The 18,184-nt window shown below is 37.8% G+C and overlaps 2 protein-coding genes and 1 long non-coding RNA gene across 9 annotated transcripts in view; 1 reads left to right on the forward strand and 2 right to left on the reverse strand.

Annotated features, from left to right (window-relative positions):
• The window catches only part of LOC131302014 (protein SODIUM POTASSIUM ROOT DEFECTIVE 2-like), a 90,867-nt gene that overhangs the window by 3,961 nt on the left and 68,722 nt on the right, over positions 1-18,184 (reverse strand). The window lies entirely within an intron of this gene.
• LOC131301998 (uncharacterized) lies at positions 3,422-10,940 on the forward strand. 4 transcript variants are annotated; one of them, XM_058328552.1, is made up of 3 exons: positions 7,105-7,374; positions 8,046-8,113; positions 10,044-10,940. In XM_058328552.1, the coding sequence occupies exon 3, from the start codon at positions 10,057-10,059 to the stop codon at positions 10,711-10,713; it is 657 nt and encodes a 218-aa protein (XP_058184535.1). In that variant the 5' UTR covers positions 7,105-7,374; positions 8,046-8,113; positions 10,044-10,056; the 3' UTR covers positions 10,714-10,940. The 4 variants fall into 4 exon arrangements, with proteins under 4 accessions (XP_058184533.1, XP_058184535.1, XP_058184539.1 ...); XM_058328556.1 differs by having other exon boundaries at positions 7,178-7,374; positions 8,046-8,155; XM_058328550.1 differs by lacking the exons at positions 7,105-7,374; positions 8,046-8,113 and adding an exon at positions 3,422-3,577.
• Positions 12,380-14,509, reverse strand: LOC131302025 (uncharacterized). 4 transcript variants are annotated; one of them, XR_009191565.1, is made up of 3 exons: positions 14,471-14,509; positions 14,310-14,357; positions 12,380-13,037 (listed from the first exon to the last, which is right to left on the reverse strand). It is a non-coding gene; the product is annotated as an uncharacterized LOC131302025 (long non-coding RNA). The 4 variants fall into 4 exon arrangements; XR_009191560.1 differs by lacking the exon at positions 14,471-14,509 and having other exon boundaries at positions 12,380-12,739; positions 12,864-13,037; positions 14,310-14,464; XR_009191569.1 differs by lacking the exon at positions 14,310-14,357 and having other exon boundaries at positions 14,471-14,498.

Below are 18,184 nucleotides of genomic sequence, written 5' to 3' on the forward strand. Positions count from 1 at the left end.
TTTGATTTCAACAATTCTCACGTAATTCAACTATATATGAGTAGCGATACCACTATGTGAAACTACCGTTATACTTCATAGGCTAATGGAATTTGATTCCCTCCGGTCCTTGATTTGGATTAGACGGGACAATTAAAATTTGAATCGTCCATTACTGCAACTAATGGTTCGGATTTTCTCAGATTAGGACTGTTCCATTCAATCCAAAACATTGACGGAAGAGAATCCGAATCCTAGACTAACATGTACTCGAGATTGAGGGGGGATTCAATGGCTCATAAAAGCACTCCTAAACACCAACTTAGCTAACAAAAATACTATTTACACAATAATTCAAACACAATACCAAACACAACCTCTCACATACATGTGAGCTCCACACATATTATTATGTGTGGACCCTACATATATGTGAGAGGCCCATAGCTAACATGGTAATTTTGGACTAATAAGAGCAATAATTGTGGAATGTAGAGCCGGACCTAGCTCCGCTGATGGGATAGGAGACCAAAGTCTCACCTTTCTCCTCTTTATTTATTTATTTATTTTGATCCGCCTCCTCTTTATTTTTTTAATCAGTAATTTTTTTGATTAATTATCGAATTCAAAAATTATAGAGATTAAGTACGAACGATTCGTATTGTTCAGGAGCATATGCATTTGGCATGTAGTACTTTTGAGTCTTGGCCAATCAAAATGTGACACGTAGCATTACAACCTATTAAATAATTTACATTCTTTCAAACTATATTTTGTCATGTGATGCCCATGGATATTCTGAAGTCAATCAATTATGATCACAAAGCATATATTCATGACTTTGGATCCCTTGTCCGACCCCCTCCCAGACAGGCGTTAATCCCATCCTTTTCGGCTGTTGATCTCGCAAATCAACGATTGAGATGGACCGAACACTTCTTGCTAAAAACTTGATTTGCGAGATCAACAACCGAGAGGAGGTCGGATAGAGGATCTCGTGGCTATATTCATTAGTCAATTGACATGACCACCCCAAAGGAGGACAAACAAGAAAAGAATCAAGAGATACTCCTGCATGTTACAAAGAGGGCAATACATTGTGACCGATGGACAATAAAACAAAGGCACCAAGGGGTCAAAGCTGTTGAGAACCCTGTCTTAGAGCATCTCCAATCCATCCAAAATAGAGGATGGATGTAACACATTGAGGGGAGATTTTGTAATTTATTCCATTTTTTCTTCACTTTTTGTACTTCTTGGGAGAATCTTTGAGGGACCCATCGTCCTTTTTAGAGTTTTGGAGGAATTTTGTACTCCAAATTTACTTTTGATCCTCCATTTTTAGAGGACCAAATTTACTTTTAGAGGACCAAACTCTAAAAAGGACGGTGGGTCCCTCAAAAATTCTTCCAAAAATTACAAAAAATGAAGAAAAAAGAGAATAAATTATAAAATCTCCCCTCAATGTGTCACATCCATCCTCTATTTTGGAGGAATAGAGGTGGATTGGAGATGCTCTTATGGTGTGTGAAAATGGGGACAACAGTCCTGAATTATTGTGCACCCATGAGCTATGAAGGGGATTTGAATAATTGGCCGATTGAATTGTTTTTGCCTCTGTTATCTAGTGTTTGATTCCATGTGATCATGGCTTTCTAAGAAAGCTGATTGAGGTGCTTATTGTCAAATGATTTTGACATTTTGTCAAAATCAAGTTGTTATTGAAGGTTTAAATAATTGGGAGATCGCGCGGAGACTAGAATTCATTTGTGGAAACAAATTCCTATATTGCCATTTTTGCTCTTTCCTATATTCCAGTGACAGTCCAAGTCCATGGGCCCAGCAGCTGTTGATTTTGAGAAATCCAGTGTGTAATTTGTCTGTGTAAACCATTAAATTGATCGGATATCGATAACCACTTGAAGAAAACACATTCGTAATAACATTTGCGGTACATACAAATATGTTCCGTTTAACTGGCTAATAATCTCAACTCCATTTGAATTACAAGAATAAATTTGGCACTGGACTGCACCGTCCAATCCAGATCAAGGATTGTAGGTATTTGTGACCACTTGAAGAAAACACATTCGTAATAACATTTGCGGTACATACAAATATGTTCCGTTTAACTGGCTAACAATCTCAACTCCATTTGAATTACAAGAATAAATTTGGCACTGGACTGCACCGTCCAATCCAGATCAAGGATTGTAGGTATTTGTGTGTGGCATCGCACAAGTGCGGGTGCCTAAGTTTTCCTTGCATTCGGTGACCACTTGAAGAAAACACATTCGTAATAACATTTGCGGTACATACAAATATGTTCCGTTTAACTGGCTAATAATCTCAACTCCATTTGAATTACAAGAATAAATTTGGCACTGGACTGCACCGTCCAATCCAGATCAAGGATTGTAGGATATCGATAACCACTTGAAGAAAACACATTCGTAATAACATTTGCGGTACATACAAATATGTTCCGTTTAACTGGCTAATAATCTCAACTCCATTTGAATTACAAGAATAAATTTGGCACTGGACTGCACCGTCCAATCCAGATCAAGGATTGTAGGTATTTGTGTGTGGCATCGCACAAGTGCGGGTGCCTAAGTTTTCCTTGCATTCGGTGAGTGCATCAAACTCAACGAGTCGTGCTATCACCACAGATAATGTAGCACAGATTCTACACAAATTATTTTGAAGAGCCCATCTTGGGTTTCGTAAAGATGATCTGAACCGTTTAATTTTTTAAAAATATTTTTTAATGAGTTCTCATGAGAAAATCAGCTTAATCTGATATCGGTGAGAGCTTTTTCAAAATTCATACCGCAAAACTGAGTGGTTCACCCTGTGAATTCTTAAAAAGCTCTTTCTTTTATCCGATTGAGCTGATTTTATACAAAAATCCATGAAAAAATATTTTCCAAAAAATGAACGGCTTGGATAACCTTTGCGGGATCCGAGATGGGCTCCACAAAAAATGTGTGTATGATATGTGTTGCATTGTATGTGCAAACAGACTTTCTATCTGAAACTCAACGGATAAGTCTGTTCACACAAATAATTTGTGCATAAATTTCAATGTGGGACTCACCACGGGTCTCACACAAACAATCCGAATCGTTCATTAAATTTAAATCATTTTTCAAGAACACACGCCAAAGATCAGCTCAATCTGATATCTAAAGATAATCAATCCAATCATTAAACTTTTACATTATCCTGAAATATAAATATAAATTTAGTTGATTGGATCGAATATCTATAATAATCGGATTGAAATGATTTTTAGCAGATACCATCGAAAATGTATTTTAAATTTAATAAATGTCTCGAATTGTTTGTGTGAGACCCGTGGTGACCCCCACAATAAAATCTGTGCACAAAAACGTATGTGTGTAGCAGCGTTCAAACTCAACAGCAAAACCATCAACGCAACTCCGAAACTCCAAAACCATGCGAGGACAGAGCTAGAAAACGCCCTCTTCTCACTCTCTGGTTCGTTTCAGCGTCGCGGCTTCTCTTCTCACCGTCTCTCCTTCCGTTGAGATCTGCGAACTCCACCGCTCCTGCACCGTTACGATTGCCGCAGGTAATTTACTCACCACCACCGAAAGTATGCAGTAACCATTTTAGGATTTTCGATTTAGTTTTAAATGGCCCGTTATGTACCTGGATTTTGTGTTTTTGTTCTGTAACACTACAACAAATATGGGCTTTTAACATTAAGTTATACTAGCGTTTTTAACAAATACTAGTGGAATTGCACGTGCGTTGCCCGTGGTATTTTGTCGTCGTGAAGGGAAAATCAAGTGGAAACATTTTCTCGATTAACTTATTGTTTGCATATTGCGGAATGTAAGTCCAACGTGAGTTAATAAGCTTTAGAGAGAGAGAGCTTTATTCATGTTGCGTCAACGTGTGAGGGGAAATAGTGTTCCATAGCATAAATGCATTTGACAGTTCCATAGCATAAATGCAAAATGCAATTCAGTAAATTGAAATCCATTGTTGTTCAAGGGAGAGAAAAACACCATGCAACATTGTTGGAGGGAAAAACACATACCAACTGAAATAAAAAGACACCAAATATTTCAATGAATCCCGACTTTCCAATTTCTGATTCGCCTTCAGGTTTCTTCATCCAAACCACAATCCAAAAACTAAAACGTAGCAAAATTGTATACGAAGCTTAAAAAGGATATAAAACATACACCAAAACTTGACCCCTTGGAGTTTGTCAAATGGAGTTTTTCTCATGAAATTTGTAGTACTTGTGCACTTCACAAAGGTCTTATGTTAGACATGCATAAATGCAAATTTCAACATTTCAAAGATAAAACTACGGCACTTTGATAGTAGTATGTTTCCAAAAGTTCCACAATGATGACCACAATGCTCAGCCATATTTATATTTCCAAACAAATGAAAAAAACTTCTAAATCGTTAGTAATTGACATAAAATTTGAATTGTTCATTTCGTGTTTTCTACAAGAGAGTACTCTATACATCAACAACAAACACATTGTCCACGTAACAAGATCTTACAAACACCCATAATTTATCAGCGCCAATCATTATTCACTCTTCTTCATCTATCTTTTCAGTCTCTCTTTTCAATTCCAATATTGGAACTGGAAAATGAGCCAAATCATTACTTTTTTTTTCTCGTCATTAATTTGTCTTTGCCTACAACTTCCTATCTCTAACAATCTCATTACACAAATGTCTCGAATCATGCATCTCCTCTCTTTTTCAACTTCTCTTTTATCCTCATACATTTTTTCCATTTCTAGTACAGATCCATCTCAGAATAATACGATGACTAATCACATGAAGATGTACAACCATTAATACCTAAGCCTCAAGTAGTTAGCTAACTCATTGTGATGATAACCGATCAAGGAAAAAAAGTATAGAAACAACCATCAAAATCAAAAAAAGGCATGAAAAAGTATAAATAAAAAATAGTGAAAATGGAGTCTTAGAAAGACACCTATTGCTTCCACCACTCTTGGAGAAATTCTAAATCCTAATACATGGTTTCTTGCTTAAACTGTAATGGGGACAATAGTTAGAATGCCGGCGCATTCGACTATGTATCCGATCAAAGAACTTCTCACCTGTCGGGCTTTTTCAACATTAGATTATGGAATTTATGCTCCTATTTGCCCTGACATTTAGGCTCCTCTGCATAACCTGCAATAACCATCCAGAACTACCAATATTATCAAAAGGTGCTCACATAGGTCTTCCCCGAAAACCCTCAAAATCTTCTTGTTCTTTTGCATTATTATAGTCTGATATGCCAAATTCCAAACTTTGGTAATTACATATCAGTAAGCATCTAGGAAGAGTTTTATTTCTAGTTATGGACAAGAAAATCAAAGTATCGACAGGTGTCCAGGACTGCTCAAGAAATGTTGGTGTCAAACGCATATAGGACATCCACACGTCACCTTCTTTGAAGTGTCTGTGCTTCTTAGCTATCATGTATCAACACATGACCAAAGAGAATATACATCTACAATGAAAAAGAAAGCTATGTGTCAAGAACTTAAGGTGCAAATCATTTCTTAAAATGAGAGAGATAATGATTTGGACATTGAGAGAGAGAAAAAGAACCAGTTCAACTGACAAAGACCCATTTTATCCCATCTCCTTTATCTGCTTCATTTCCATTCAAAAGATACAAGAAAGCGGGCATAATAACAATGAACAATAACAAGAAAATACCACGTGCATGGGAGTGGCGTTAACAAATAAGGGAGTGGCAAAATCAGCAGCCATTTATATATATATGCTACTCTACTAAGACAAGAAACAGTATGCATATCTAACAGAAATCGTGTTTATGAAGCTCTCACACACCTAAGTCGCCGCCGGTATCCATGCAAGACATGCCAGGAATACCGAGCACGCCAGGAATACACGTGAACATGTATAGGACAGGACAAATTACTTTTCCACTTAAATACAATAAAACGTTGAGGATAAGTATGGGGACTCAACTTAGTGCCACTATGTAATGTAAAAAGTTTATCAAACATTTACCAAGCATTGTCTGCTACACCAAAATTATACACTATATATGTTGATGAGATATTAACCAACGATTGATCCACTTATGAAATCAATTAATCGTTCCGAAGGTAGCAAAATGGGCTATCCATCCACACGTCTCTCGCACACTTCATTGAACATGTGAAATGCAAATAGAAATGGGGGATTATGGGTGTTCACAAAGGCACACAAAATTTTGTGATATCAGGGAAGCAATTTATCTATTCTCAACAAGTGTTTCAATCAAGAAAATGATGGAAGGTTTTAAAAAGTAATATAGATACCGAATTTTGCGAGGAAACCTGATGCCTCCTTCGGAAAAATGGTGCCGGTTTGGTAACCCGGAGCGCTCTTCAGGATCCTTTGGGAAACCGATATTTTCTACAGGCGATTTCGTTACAAAATGCTTTTCTCCATTCCATTTTCACCGCAAAGGATCCCAGATCCCCAATTTCTCTTCTCAAATACAAACGCTCGCAATCTAGAATGGGAGAGAACACATATTCCACTGAAGTAACCATGAGTAGCAGTACCCAATTTCTGTATCAACGAAACCCCAACTGAAGATTGAAACTCGGAAAACAAAAAGAAAATGCATCCAAACCCAAGAATTAGAGAACCGATTACGTCGAATTGAAGCACGGAACCCAGGGAAAAATTCACAAGAAAATTCAACAAAACGTTAAAACCCAGGAAGCGAAATAAATCAAGGATCTAAACACGGCACAAAAATCGCGCTCAAATCCGACCAATTCTGATATCAAAGAGAGAGAGAATATTGAATGGTTGCTTCCCCCCAAAAAACAAACAATGAACGGTTGTTGGTTTTTTCGGTTTGTTCCCAGTTGGTACTCCTTTGAGACGTTTTGTAACTTTTGTTTCGTGGGTTTTCCATATATTTCAGCATGAAGGTTTTTTTTTTTATATTGCGTCCGTCGAGAAGAGGCATGAGATTGAGTGGGAATTAATTGCAACTGCTTGGGGTGTTTTTGAAAAATAAAAAGTAAAAAACACTTTCGCATATTTAAAAGAAAAATAGTATAGATGGGCTCCCTCGGATCCTCTGCTCATAAAATTATAGCATTTCTTTTTTTTGATCCGCTATAGCATTTCATTAAAGTAGATAGGGTTCCGGGAAAATCTTCAGGCGCCAATACTTGCCGCCCAAAGTCACAAAAAATTCCAATTGCTCCATCAAAATCAGAGGCGCTAGATCTCCCAATCACTTCGCTCGAACTGGAGCTTGATATCTCAAGCATTGCGAACTGATTTTGCTCGTTAATGGATCGATTTCTCGTGTCCTAGGGCTTCAATCGTGCACACCAGGTTTGTTCCTCTCTCTCTCTCTCTCTCTCTCTCTCTCTCTCTCTCTCTCTCTCTCTCTCTCTCTCTCTCTCTCTCCCATCAACCAGCAGATCATTGAACCATCGCACACGCCTAGCCACTTCGAAATTAGAGTGAGAAGCTTTCGATCCTGTATGATTAAGCAAACCCAGCCACAAATCCGGACATTAGAGTGAGAAGCTTTCGGACATGCACAAACCCAGCTACTTTGAAAACAATTATCTTATATATACTGACATATATGTAATGTTAAGCATTTTTAGGGTTTGATTTTGGGGGTTTGTGATTTTACATTGTTTATTAGAAATTACAGGTTATTTTTTAGGGTCTATGTGCTTAAAAGTTCTACTTTGTATAAATCTTCATTTTATATACATAGTTTGTAGAGAATAGACCAGAATTTATTTTAAATAATATGGTCTCCTACCCTTGGTTTTATGAAACAACTATAAAGAAAAAGTTTGAAGAGGTCCACTGGTTGTGTTTTAATGGCTAGGTTGTTGTTTCCCCAATCACTTGAGTTAATATTATATGCTTATTGATGTCAGTGTATAAATGGTCTGTTTTTGTTAGTTTATCCATTAACTTTTGTTTCTTTACTAATCTCCTAACCTTCATCATTCATCTGCTTCGTCATTGTGCATTTGGAGAAGAATCAAAGCCATATTCCGACATATTGCACTGGCAGGAGCAAACAATCAGTTTGGAAACTTCTCACCAGGTTTGATTTAATTTTTGCCTTTCATTCTTACCGAAATATAAGGTTCGGGCTTTACTTTTTTCGTGGTATCTATTTTGAGTTAAATGATGTTGTAGAGTTACTAGCGAATTTTTTACGAGAATGTGTGATTTGTTGGTTATGGTTGTCTTTATTTTATTACATAGAATGTGAACTAGGGAGAGAAATCAAAGAAAAACTGATGAAGTCTTCCTGATATACCTAAAGCTTGGCTATTGAGATGAAGTGTTACTGATAATTGTTGCTGCTATATATGTCACTTGTTAACTGGTGCTAAACTTGGGCTTAAGGCAATGGCAATATTTTTTTGGAGTGACACAATAATAGGAACATATCCAGCACCACCAAACAATTGAACCTGCTTTAGTTGAACTTGCTTTACTTGAATCTGCACTATGGGAATCTGTATTCAATCTGTTTCAGTTGCTTGAATCTGCACTGAATCTGTTTCACTTGCTTTGGACAGCTTTGGCACTAACAGTTCTTTACTTTGACTGTGTTCTGAACCTAAATCTGCTATAAGTTGTGTTTCATTCACTTTAAAAACATACAACGTTCAAAACACGCTATAAAAAGCTGCACAATGTACGGCATTCGAAGAACGCTATAAAAACTACGCACTAGATAGCGGCCCAAAAACGCTATCAAAACTACAAAATAGACAGCAGCCCAAAAACGCTATATTAGGTCTCATACATACAACATTCGAAGAACGCTATAAATACTACGCACTAGACAGCTGCCCAAAAACACTATCAAAACTACAAAATAGACAGCAGCCCAAAAACGCTATATTAGGTCTCAGACTTTTTATAACGTCGGCTAATACAGCGATTCAAAAAACGCTATCTATACCTTTCAATAGCATTTTTCGACCGCTATTAAAGGCGATTTTTCTTGTAGTGTAACTTGCAAGTTCCTCCACTTTCGATGTTTGATGTTCTCTCTATGTTTTGTGTTCTGTTGATTTTGCTTGTGTTTTCGGTTGGCTAATTCCGCTCTATAGTTTGTTCCGTTCCAATTAGAGTTCTGTTTGATCCATGTGAAAATGAGGGGAAAGAAATGAAGTTTAAACTCTTTGGTTAGGCATTGATACTAAGAGCTCGAGGGTGTAAAGTTTCTTACCAGAACACAATAATCTAATCTTCTTCCCCTTTTAAGGAGAACATTTCTTGATAGTCTACCTATTGCAATGTCGAGCATTGTTTTTCAAAGAAATTACAGAACATTAAAATAAAATAGTGTGTACTTCCAATTCAATTTTCCTCTTCTGCGTTGCATAGGCATTTCTAGTAAAGACCAAAGAAAAGATCCTATCAAACTTACAAAATCTAAGTGGGCATCCTATCGCAGTGTCGAGCTTTGTTTTTTGCCTCTCTTGGAATGCCAAAGAAGTCGTGTCCATTTTATGTCAAGAGATCTGCCAACTGCATTCTGCAGGACAAGAATTAGAAAGAAGAAACAAAATATGCTGGTGTTTTCAAGTTTTTACTTGTATAGCTCCCTAGTAGACCCCATTTGGAAGAAGCAACCCATAAATCCACCGTAATTCTAGTTTCTAAATGTGCTAATGTGATCCAGTAGGACCAGTACTACTCATCTCATTTTGACGTGCCTATCTTGGCTTTGTAACTTGTATCTCTCGCTTTTGGAACCCTTCGTGAACTTTTTTTACTTTTTTTCATTCTCTTAAAATTTTGATTTTTGCAAAAGTTGATCTTTACTGTTTTGCTCACCGTGTGTACCTCCCTAGTTTGTTACAAGGCTTATTTTCCATGTATTTCACACTCTTGAGTATGGCTTTTCTCAATCTTATCTCATGAGTGTGCTTGTGTCAATGTGTCCTGTTGATGTTTGTTGTTTTGGGTGTTATCTATCTAGTTATTAGTTATGTTTTCTTGGGTTTGTGCAGCTATAGGAAAGAAATGGATAACTCCTCGCAGTTGTATAACAAGATGAAGAAAGTTGTTGTTGTTGTATGGTCTAGGCTACCTAAGGTACCGGAGGAGGAGGGGAAGGTTGAGGAGGACGAGGAGGAGGGGCTCATGACTTATTTTGGGGCTGGTGTGGTGATCGATGACCGGGGATATATTTTGACCTGCGCACATTTGGTGCCCCGTGGTTTTGAGGTCACTGTACGGCGATCGGATGAAGATGCCTTTCAGGAGGCTTATGTGTTGCATAGGTCCGTTAAGGAAGATTTAGCTATTCTGAGAACAGGGAGAGTTGGTCAATATGAGTTCTGTCAATTCGGTGATACAAGTTCTTTACAAATGGGGATGCCCGTATTTGCTTTAATTCATGCTAACAAGGTAGAGTTTAGTTTTGTAGCAGGTGATGTTGTTTGTCCTGAGAGGCCGAAAGAACATATTCCTCCTGCCTTTTTCAACTTTTCTTACCCCGACGGAAGTTCATTTATTCAGATTAACAACCTGCATTGTTCTAGTTGTTCACATGGAGCTCCAGTTTTTGACTCAACTGGGAAAGTGCTCGGATTGATAGCTGTCACCGCTGGATTTGATTTCGCTATCCGTCTTCCGCCTTTAAAGAAGCTTGTGAGGTGGTGCAAAGGACACCTGTAAATAGTTTTACTAGTTGCATATTTGAGGATCATGATGTACCTTTTGTTGTTGTCGTCTCTAGTGGTTTGTAAGCTCTTTGTTTGTGAAAACAGTAGGTTTTGGTGGTCTATTTTGAATTGGTGTGTATTCGGATATTGGTTGGGTTTATAGATGTTCTTTTTCAATGGGACTACAGAGATAAGTGCAAACAGAAATGCAATCAGAGTTGAATTGGAATCATATTTAGATACCAGATGTCTATGACATGCGTGTCACCAATGCGAAAGAACCAAAACAGTAATAGCTAACCTCACAATACGTGTCACATCAACAATATATCATTGCTCTCGATGAGTTTTCATATTGTGAAACCGTTGCAAAATACTCGAACTTTATTGTCATCAATACTAAACATATTCCTCTCAATGTAAGTAACTAGACAATCAGCAAGTTCGTTTCTTTATTGGGCTATGTAGTTCTTGGATTTTAGTTGTGGATTGTTATTTTGAAAAAATGAGAGCCATTTGAAAGTTTTATGAAGTGAACGTTTTTTGAGCTACAAGAGGGTCACTTCAAAAAACTTGAAGGCTTCATTTGAATTTTTCAAGTAAACTAGTATCACTATTCGTGCGTTGCACGAATCGCGTGCTCATTGTAATGCATCAAATTTGAGTTTTTGCTATGTGTTCTAATTTTGTTTAATTTGTCATTAGAAATTTATTAATGGTATAAGAAAACTATGTTGTTTAAGGGCAAAACTCAGCTCAGAAGCCTAAGCAAACAACTCTTGATTCCAATCACTTTAATCAAAAGCAAAGATTAAGGTTTTGATTTCTATCTTCCCATACAAAACTTGTTACAGAAAAAGATACACACTCAAAACAAAACTAATCTCCGAAAACACAAAATTACAGAACAAATCTCTATCGCAACCACCTTCATTCATCATCAAAGGTAGAAACCAAGTCTCTGAGCCATGTCTTCCAAGAATAGCTCCCTCGTCTTCAGACATGAAGGATGAATACGGTTGCAAGCATCCTTCGAATAAGCCATACTACGCATAGAACATTCTTGCGGCCTTGCCTGCACCAAAGGACAAAATGTCACAAGCCTTATTCATATGCCCATGAACAAAAGAATTCCAGATTTTTTTCTTCAAAAAGAAATAATGTTGCGTCAAACAATCTAAACCCTTTCCCTAGTTATCAAAAGACTACTTTTAATCCCATGCGCACTTGAAACTTGCCTAACCGTATCAGGCAGTTCCTTACATTTTTTAAGCAACAAATAACAAATACAAGAATAGTATTAATAAGAATTAATACCACTTCTTCGTAGGGGACATCCTGTATTCGCAAGATAGCATAAGAAGTATTACCACAACTGCAATGAATTTAAAAAACATGCTATCACTAACAAAGGTAGGAAATAGAATAAAAATCCTTGAGAGACATCCCTATATGTATACCATAATCTCTTTGAAAGACAACTAATCTTATGATCTTAAATCCAGTTAGGTGGCGTAACACACCATTACTATGCCAACCCTCCGCCCGACATGTTTATAGTATAATTCATTCTAGAATCCAAGAACTTAAAAAATACCCAGCTAAAGTTGTCTTCAATTTCATTCTAACATGTAGTAAGTATCATAACAAATTAGGTCGTGGAAGAGAGTAGGTCTTGACCTAAGAAGTTAGCAATCAACTCCATGGATGAGAGAGGTACACAAAGAAGCTTTCACCACATAGAGAGTCTTTCAAAGGAAGCACAACCAATTAGATTTACAGGTAAAAATCTGCAAACCAATAGAACACACATCGCCATCTTAGGGCTATAACTCTGAAATAAACAATCACATTCTGATCCCATACGGTACCAAAATAACATATATCTCCATCTCAGGGTGATGACTCTGAAACAAACAATAAGGCTCCGATGCCATATAGTCAGGGATTTGATTTATACCTGGTACGCCCATCAGAGTTCAACATTAGTTCTCCATTGTTTGTCTACCACGCGGACTCCATGCTGGAAGACCAAATCTCTATGTAGGTCATCAGAAAACACAAGAATAAGAATTAAACGACTATTCAATAACTCAACACAACAATGAACACCCCCAAAACAATGACACACCTTTTAAGAATGAAAACAAGCAGTGTACTTACCCATTAAATACCAGGTGTGAGCGATGTCCACTAGTAGCACTCATCGTCAATAAAAGACCAAGGTAGAAAACAAACTCAGTGTAAGAGTTATCAACCACCATGATCGAAAAAATGTTACAGATGAGACTTATCATCATTTCGCGACTGCATTAGTTGTCTCTTGAATGTCTCCAACTGTCAAAATAATTTTTTTCATCATACAAATATTACAAAAGCAAGAAGATTTTAATGTCCAAACTAATACTAAGAGCAATTTGGCAGAACCCTCCTACCAAATTCATCAAAAGTTCATCATAGTCAATCAAGAAGATATTAACAAATTCTTCATAACTTCAACTATCAACTGATTAGGTCCATAATACTTCCAAACATACACGTTCAGAACATATAATCAAAGTTTCTCCGTTTCTAGTGAATGTCCATAAATAGTAAAGGATATGGCTGAATTTACCATTAAAGGAAAAAATTCAAGAATGTTTACCTGCTATCTTGTCAGAGACATCTAATTCAATAGGGAAGTTATAAAAACATCATGTGATCAAAGAGCTCTATGTTTTTCTTTATACAATACACGTCATCTTATCAATTAAAGAAGATTTGGAGGAAAAATTGACTTCACGGTCCCGTCCCTTACTTAGACTATGTATGAGAACTTTGGTCAAGGGTCCAATTACAAGGTATTCTACTCACGAGTTGCCAATTGTCTCTCACTTGGAAGATCTTTAGTGAAGCAGAAAATTGTAAATCGAGTCAAGTTGAAGCTCATCAGGCTCCAACTTAAGTTCCCTTAACATCATGAGGACTATTGCTCTTCACAAGCCTCACTTGGCTTGTGAGGCTGACACTTATTTAACATTCCAATTTAGCATGAGGAATCAAAGTTGAGACATTAAATGGGCTATAAAGTACATGTAAAATTTATGAACTCAAATCATTTTTTTTTTGCAATGCCATTAGTTCACATGAGCACCCAAACCATCGTCACAATTTTTGTTTTCATGTAAGCTTCATAAGTGTCCTTAAGTGTGTAAGATGTGAAAGTGAAAGCCATGCTAGCTATTCATAAGCCTAACTTGTTCAAGCAAAGTTCATTAAACAATAGTGCGTGAACTTTGAAACAATAGCGTATGAACTTCGAACGTATGTGTCCAAGCTTGATTCATTTAATTAATGAGTGACCCAGCATGATTGAGCTTCTTAAAGATTCATCGTTGGCTCTTCCCAAGTACCTCACTGTTCATGGGGATACCCATGTGATATACAAAATTTCCAACCATTAACAAGTACAGTGTGATATATCTTTTGCGGGCAAAAACAACCAGGTGTCCTACACAATACAATTAATTGTAGAATTTAGAGCAAGTTATTGTTATAATTCAGTAAAGTCATGCATCTATTTGCTATTTCCTGTTCTCTCAAGGGGAATGGGTCTTGAAAAGCACATACCTGGCAGTCAATGCATGTAAGTGGGTCATTTTTGGAAATCATCGCAAGCTGCTCGATGCAAAAAGAATAATGAGAAATCAAAATCAAGCCACACAGTATCATATAAAATTTCAAAGAATAGCTACATATATAAGAGTTTCCTAAGGAAAGGAATGAGTTACATTTTCAACATGATTTTTAACACCGGTTTGGAGTTGACCAATTTAGGGTTCACATTCTATTTAAACCTAGACCTAAACTCTCACAGAAAATCTACTACTAATTATGCTGGTGTTATTTTCCTACATATCTCGTCTATATTTATTTGCATCAAATTGGTATCAGAGCAAGTTCCCACAACTCCTCTATCCACCACAATATCATAACTTTGTTATGCGTTTAAATTCATCGTTAGGGTTGGAGAGGAAGGGTTTCATGATGTCAAATATGGAATGGCAAAATATCACCCAAGCCTTAAAAAAAATTTGACATCTCCCATTTGAAGGCATGGGTTAGAGATGCTCATATCTTCGAAACCCGTTAGGTTTGTAAGACTTCCCCAAGCAATTCAACAGGGTAGACCTTAATAAGGTCCTGTTCCGCTTAACTTTTTATTTTTTCCCTTTATATTCTCACAAAATCCGGGCAGAATGCCATAGTTTCATTCCATACACAAATGGTAGCTAGAAAGAGCTCAACCAACAGTTACCAATTACCCAAATGTTATGGTTTAGAGCTCAGATCTGACATTACATGTGAACTACAATGTTGATACAGAGTTACATACGGGAAGCGAAGCTTGGTTATTGGAACCCCAATTTAAAAAACGAAAACCAGAATTCACATCCTCTTGGAACCCTAATTTCAAACAATTAAAATCCCTAATTTCATGTCAACACAAAACCCTAAATGAAAACCAGGACTTTTCAAGAAATGGGATGATTCATAGCAATATAATCAAGTTTCGCTACTGGTGCAATAAATAAACGAAATGATTGTAGTATTACTGGAATTTTTGATGGAGTTGGAAGTGGATTAGAGTGCTATTATTTTAATTGTGGTTATCCACTTCCTGAAATTTCAAAATGCCCCAAATCATGTAAAAGTCTACAACTTCGAACAACAATAAAATCTCTTCATAACGAAAGGATCGGTGTTCACCTCTGTCTTGGCGTCAATTGAGCCGAACAACCGTGCCAAATCCATCATCATCGGCCTCGTGAGCAAGTTGAGGGCTTTAGATGGAGCAGATTTTGTGTGGCGGTTATTTGCCCTTACATCGCCATTTACGGCCTCCCCCACCACCGACACCACCTTCTCTCTCTCTCTCTCTCTCTCTCTCTCTCTCTCTCTCTCTCTCTCTCTCTCTCTCCTCCTCCTCCTCCTCCTCCTCCTCCTCCTCTCCGTGTCTCTCTTCTTTCAGGCGACGCGAAGGAACGTGAAGTTCTGAAACCGAAGCTGGAGAGAGAGAGATATTCGGAGCAAGATGATCGATCGACGGGGCAAGACGAATCGATCGATATTTACGCACCATCATCGTCGACTTCGTTCAACTTCACAAGAGAGAGAGAGAAGACGTAATTTCCGAGATGTCTGTTTGTTCGTTTGTTGCAGAGGTGATGGTGGGGCGGGGATGAATCCCGTCTAGTGTAGGCTACGATCCAATCCGGTCCAGTTCGGTATTTGCGGGCCTTTCCTAAGCTTAAAACGATGATCGGAACCGTTCAATTTTTAGACCTCATTGAGAACATTGGTCACGAAAAAACTTATGTTGATCAGATACCTTTTGATATGACTTTTAAATGCATTGGACATAAGGTAAATGTGCTAAATGAGTTGTAATTTAGTGTTGTGCACATTTTTTTTCAAGCTTAATTCATTTCAAAATTATAGCAAAAGTTATTCGATCAATATGGTTTTTTGTGGAGCTGATGTTCTCAACGAGTTTTAAAAGATGAACAGTTCTGATCATTGTTTTGTGCCCAGAAAAAGCCTGCAAATGCCGAACTGGACTGGACTGGACTGGACCATAGCCCACACTGGACGGGAGCTGAACCTGGAGACACACGGCTGAATTCCAGCCGAGATTTCCGCATGCACAGTATAATGGTGATGTAAATTTACAGGAAAGCCCCCTGGCCCAACACCACTACATGACAAAATAGTGTAGAAAAATTGGGACGCAGACGGAAAACATCGAAAGTCCGAAAACCCGTTAAAGTAATTGGTAAATAACCTAAATAGTGTCTATGGCCCACCACTTTTGAGCGCGAAATTACCATAACGCCCAAAACCCCAAAGAAGTAAATTCAATGAGCCAGTTTCAGAACTCGAGGGCATTATCGTCCAAAAGTGGCCAAAATGTAAGCCACAATTTGGAACTTGGTTCCTTTATAGGTGGCCTGTGGAAATTGAAAAATTAAGCATTTTTTTACTGAGCCCAGGGGTTCACTCGCACCCCTCGTATATGTGCAGCCGCCCCTGGTAGGGGTAAATATGTAAACAAGTGTTTAGGTTTGGGTTCGGCATTATATATATATAAAACCAAACCGAAACTCAAGTTGTTACTGAAGGAAATTTTTTTTTTTTCTTTTTGAACTCGGAAACATATCATATAATTTCAGTTATTGAAGGTTTAAATAATCGGGAGATCGGAGAAACAAATTCCTAAACAAATAATTTCAGTTTTGCCTTTTCTCTTTCCTTTATTGTCTAACGAGGAAGCCTCTCTCCGGCCTCCAGTGACAGTCCAAGTGCATAGGCCCAGCAGCTGTTGATTCTGTGAAATCCAGTGCGTAATTTATCCGTGCAAAAAATTAAATTTATCGGATCTCAATAGCTACTTGAATGGAACACATTCGTAATCACATTTGTGGTTCATACATATGTGTTCCATTCAAGTGGCTAACAATCTCGAATCCATTTGAACTACGGGAATAAATTTGGCATTGGACTTCACAAAATCAACGGCTTTCGACCATGGAAAATTGCGATTATCTTGTTCGTCGAAAAAAAAAATGATCCGTGGTTGACCCCACAGACTGGACTGCACCGCACGTCCATTCTAGATCAAGGATTAGTATTTGTGTGTGGCAGCATCGCACGAGTGCCTAATCTATTGGTTTCCTTGCATTCGGTGAGTGCAGCAAACTCGACACCAAAACCATTAACATAGTTCCAAAAGTCCAAAACCATCTGCACAAATTTTCCAACCCAAAACCATTGTAAGACTCCGTTACGGAGACCTTCTTAAAAAATAAGTACTTATTTTGCCACTTCTCATTCAAAAATAAGAAGTGTCATTCTACAAAACCCAAATAAAAAATTCCTTTCAGATTTTCAAACTCAAAAATAATGTAAATAAAAAAAAATTCAATTTTTTTTGCACCGTATTAAAGATCTCAATGAGATCTATCAAACAAGATCCATAGTGGTAGGAAAATTATTTACGTAAACACATGATTTTTGAGCTTGAAGTTGCCTTATACAAAAAATAAGACTGTTGCTATGATAATGGGCACCGGCGGAGGGAAATCGTACCGCGGCGGCGCCGGGCCGTCTCCGGCCACCGGACGGCCGATCCAAGCCGTCCAAAAATTTTAAAAAAAAAAACCGAGGGGGCCTTAGCGGGAATCAACGGCATCCGAGGTGTGTAGGGTGCTTGATCCGAGCACCCATTTCCATGTATATATGATCAAGCACCCTACACGGAAAAGGGGTGCTCGGATCAAGTACCCTACACACCTCGGATGCCATTGATTCTCACAAGGGGCCCCCCATTTTTTTTTTTTAGAATTTTTGGACGGCTCGGATCGGTCGTTCGGTGGCCGGAGACGGCCCAGCATGGTTGCCGGTACGATTTCCCTCCCCGACCGGTCGGTACCTATATAAATTCT

The sequence above is a fragment of the Rhododendron vialii genome, chromosome 1a (assembly GCF_030253575.1).
Source record: "Rhododendron vialii isolate Sample 1 chromosome 1a, ASM3025357v1".
Classification (NCBI taxonomy): Eukaryota; Viridiplantae; Streptophyta; class Magnoliopsida; order Ericales; family Ericaceae; genus Rhododendron; species Rhododendron vialii.

Coding starts and splice junctions, on each gene's coding strand:
- LOC131301998 (XM_058328550.1), top strand. CDS start 10,057: ATGGATAACTCCTCGCAGTTGTATAACAAGATGAAGAAAGTTGTTGTT.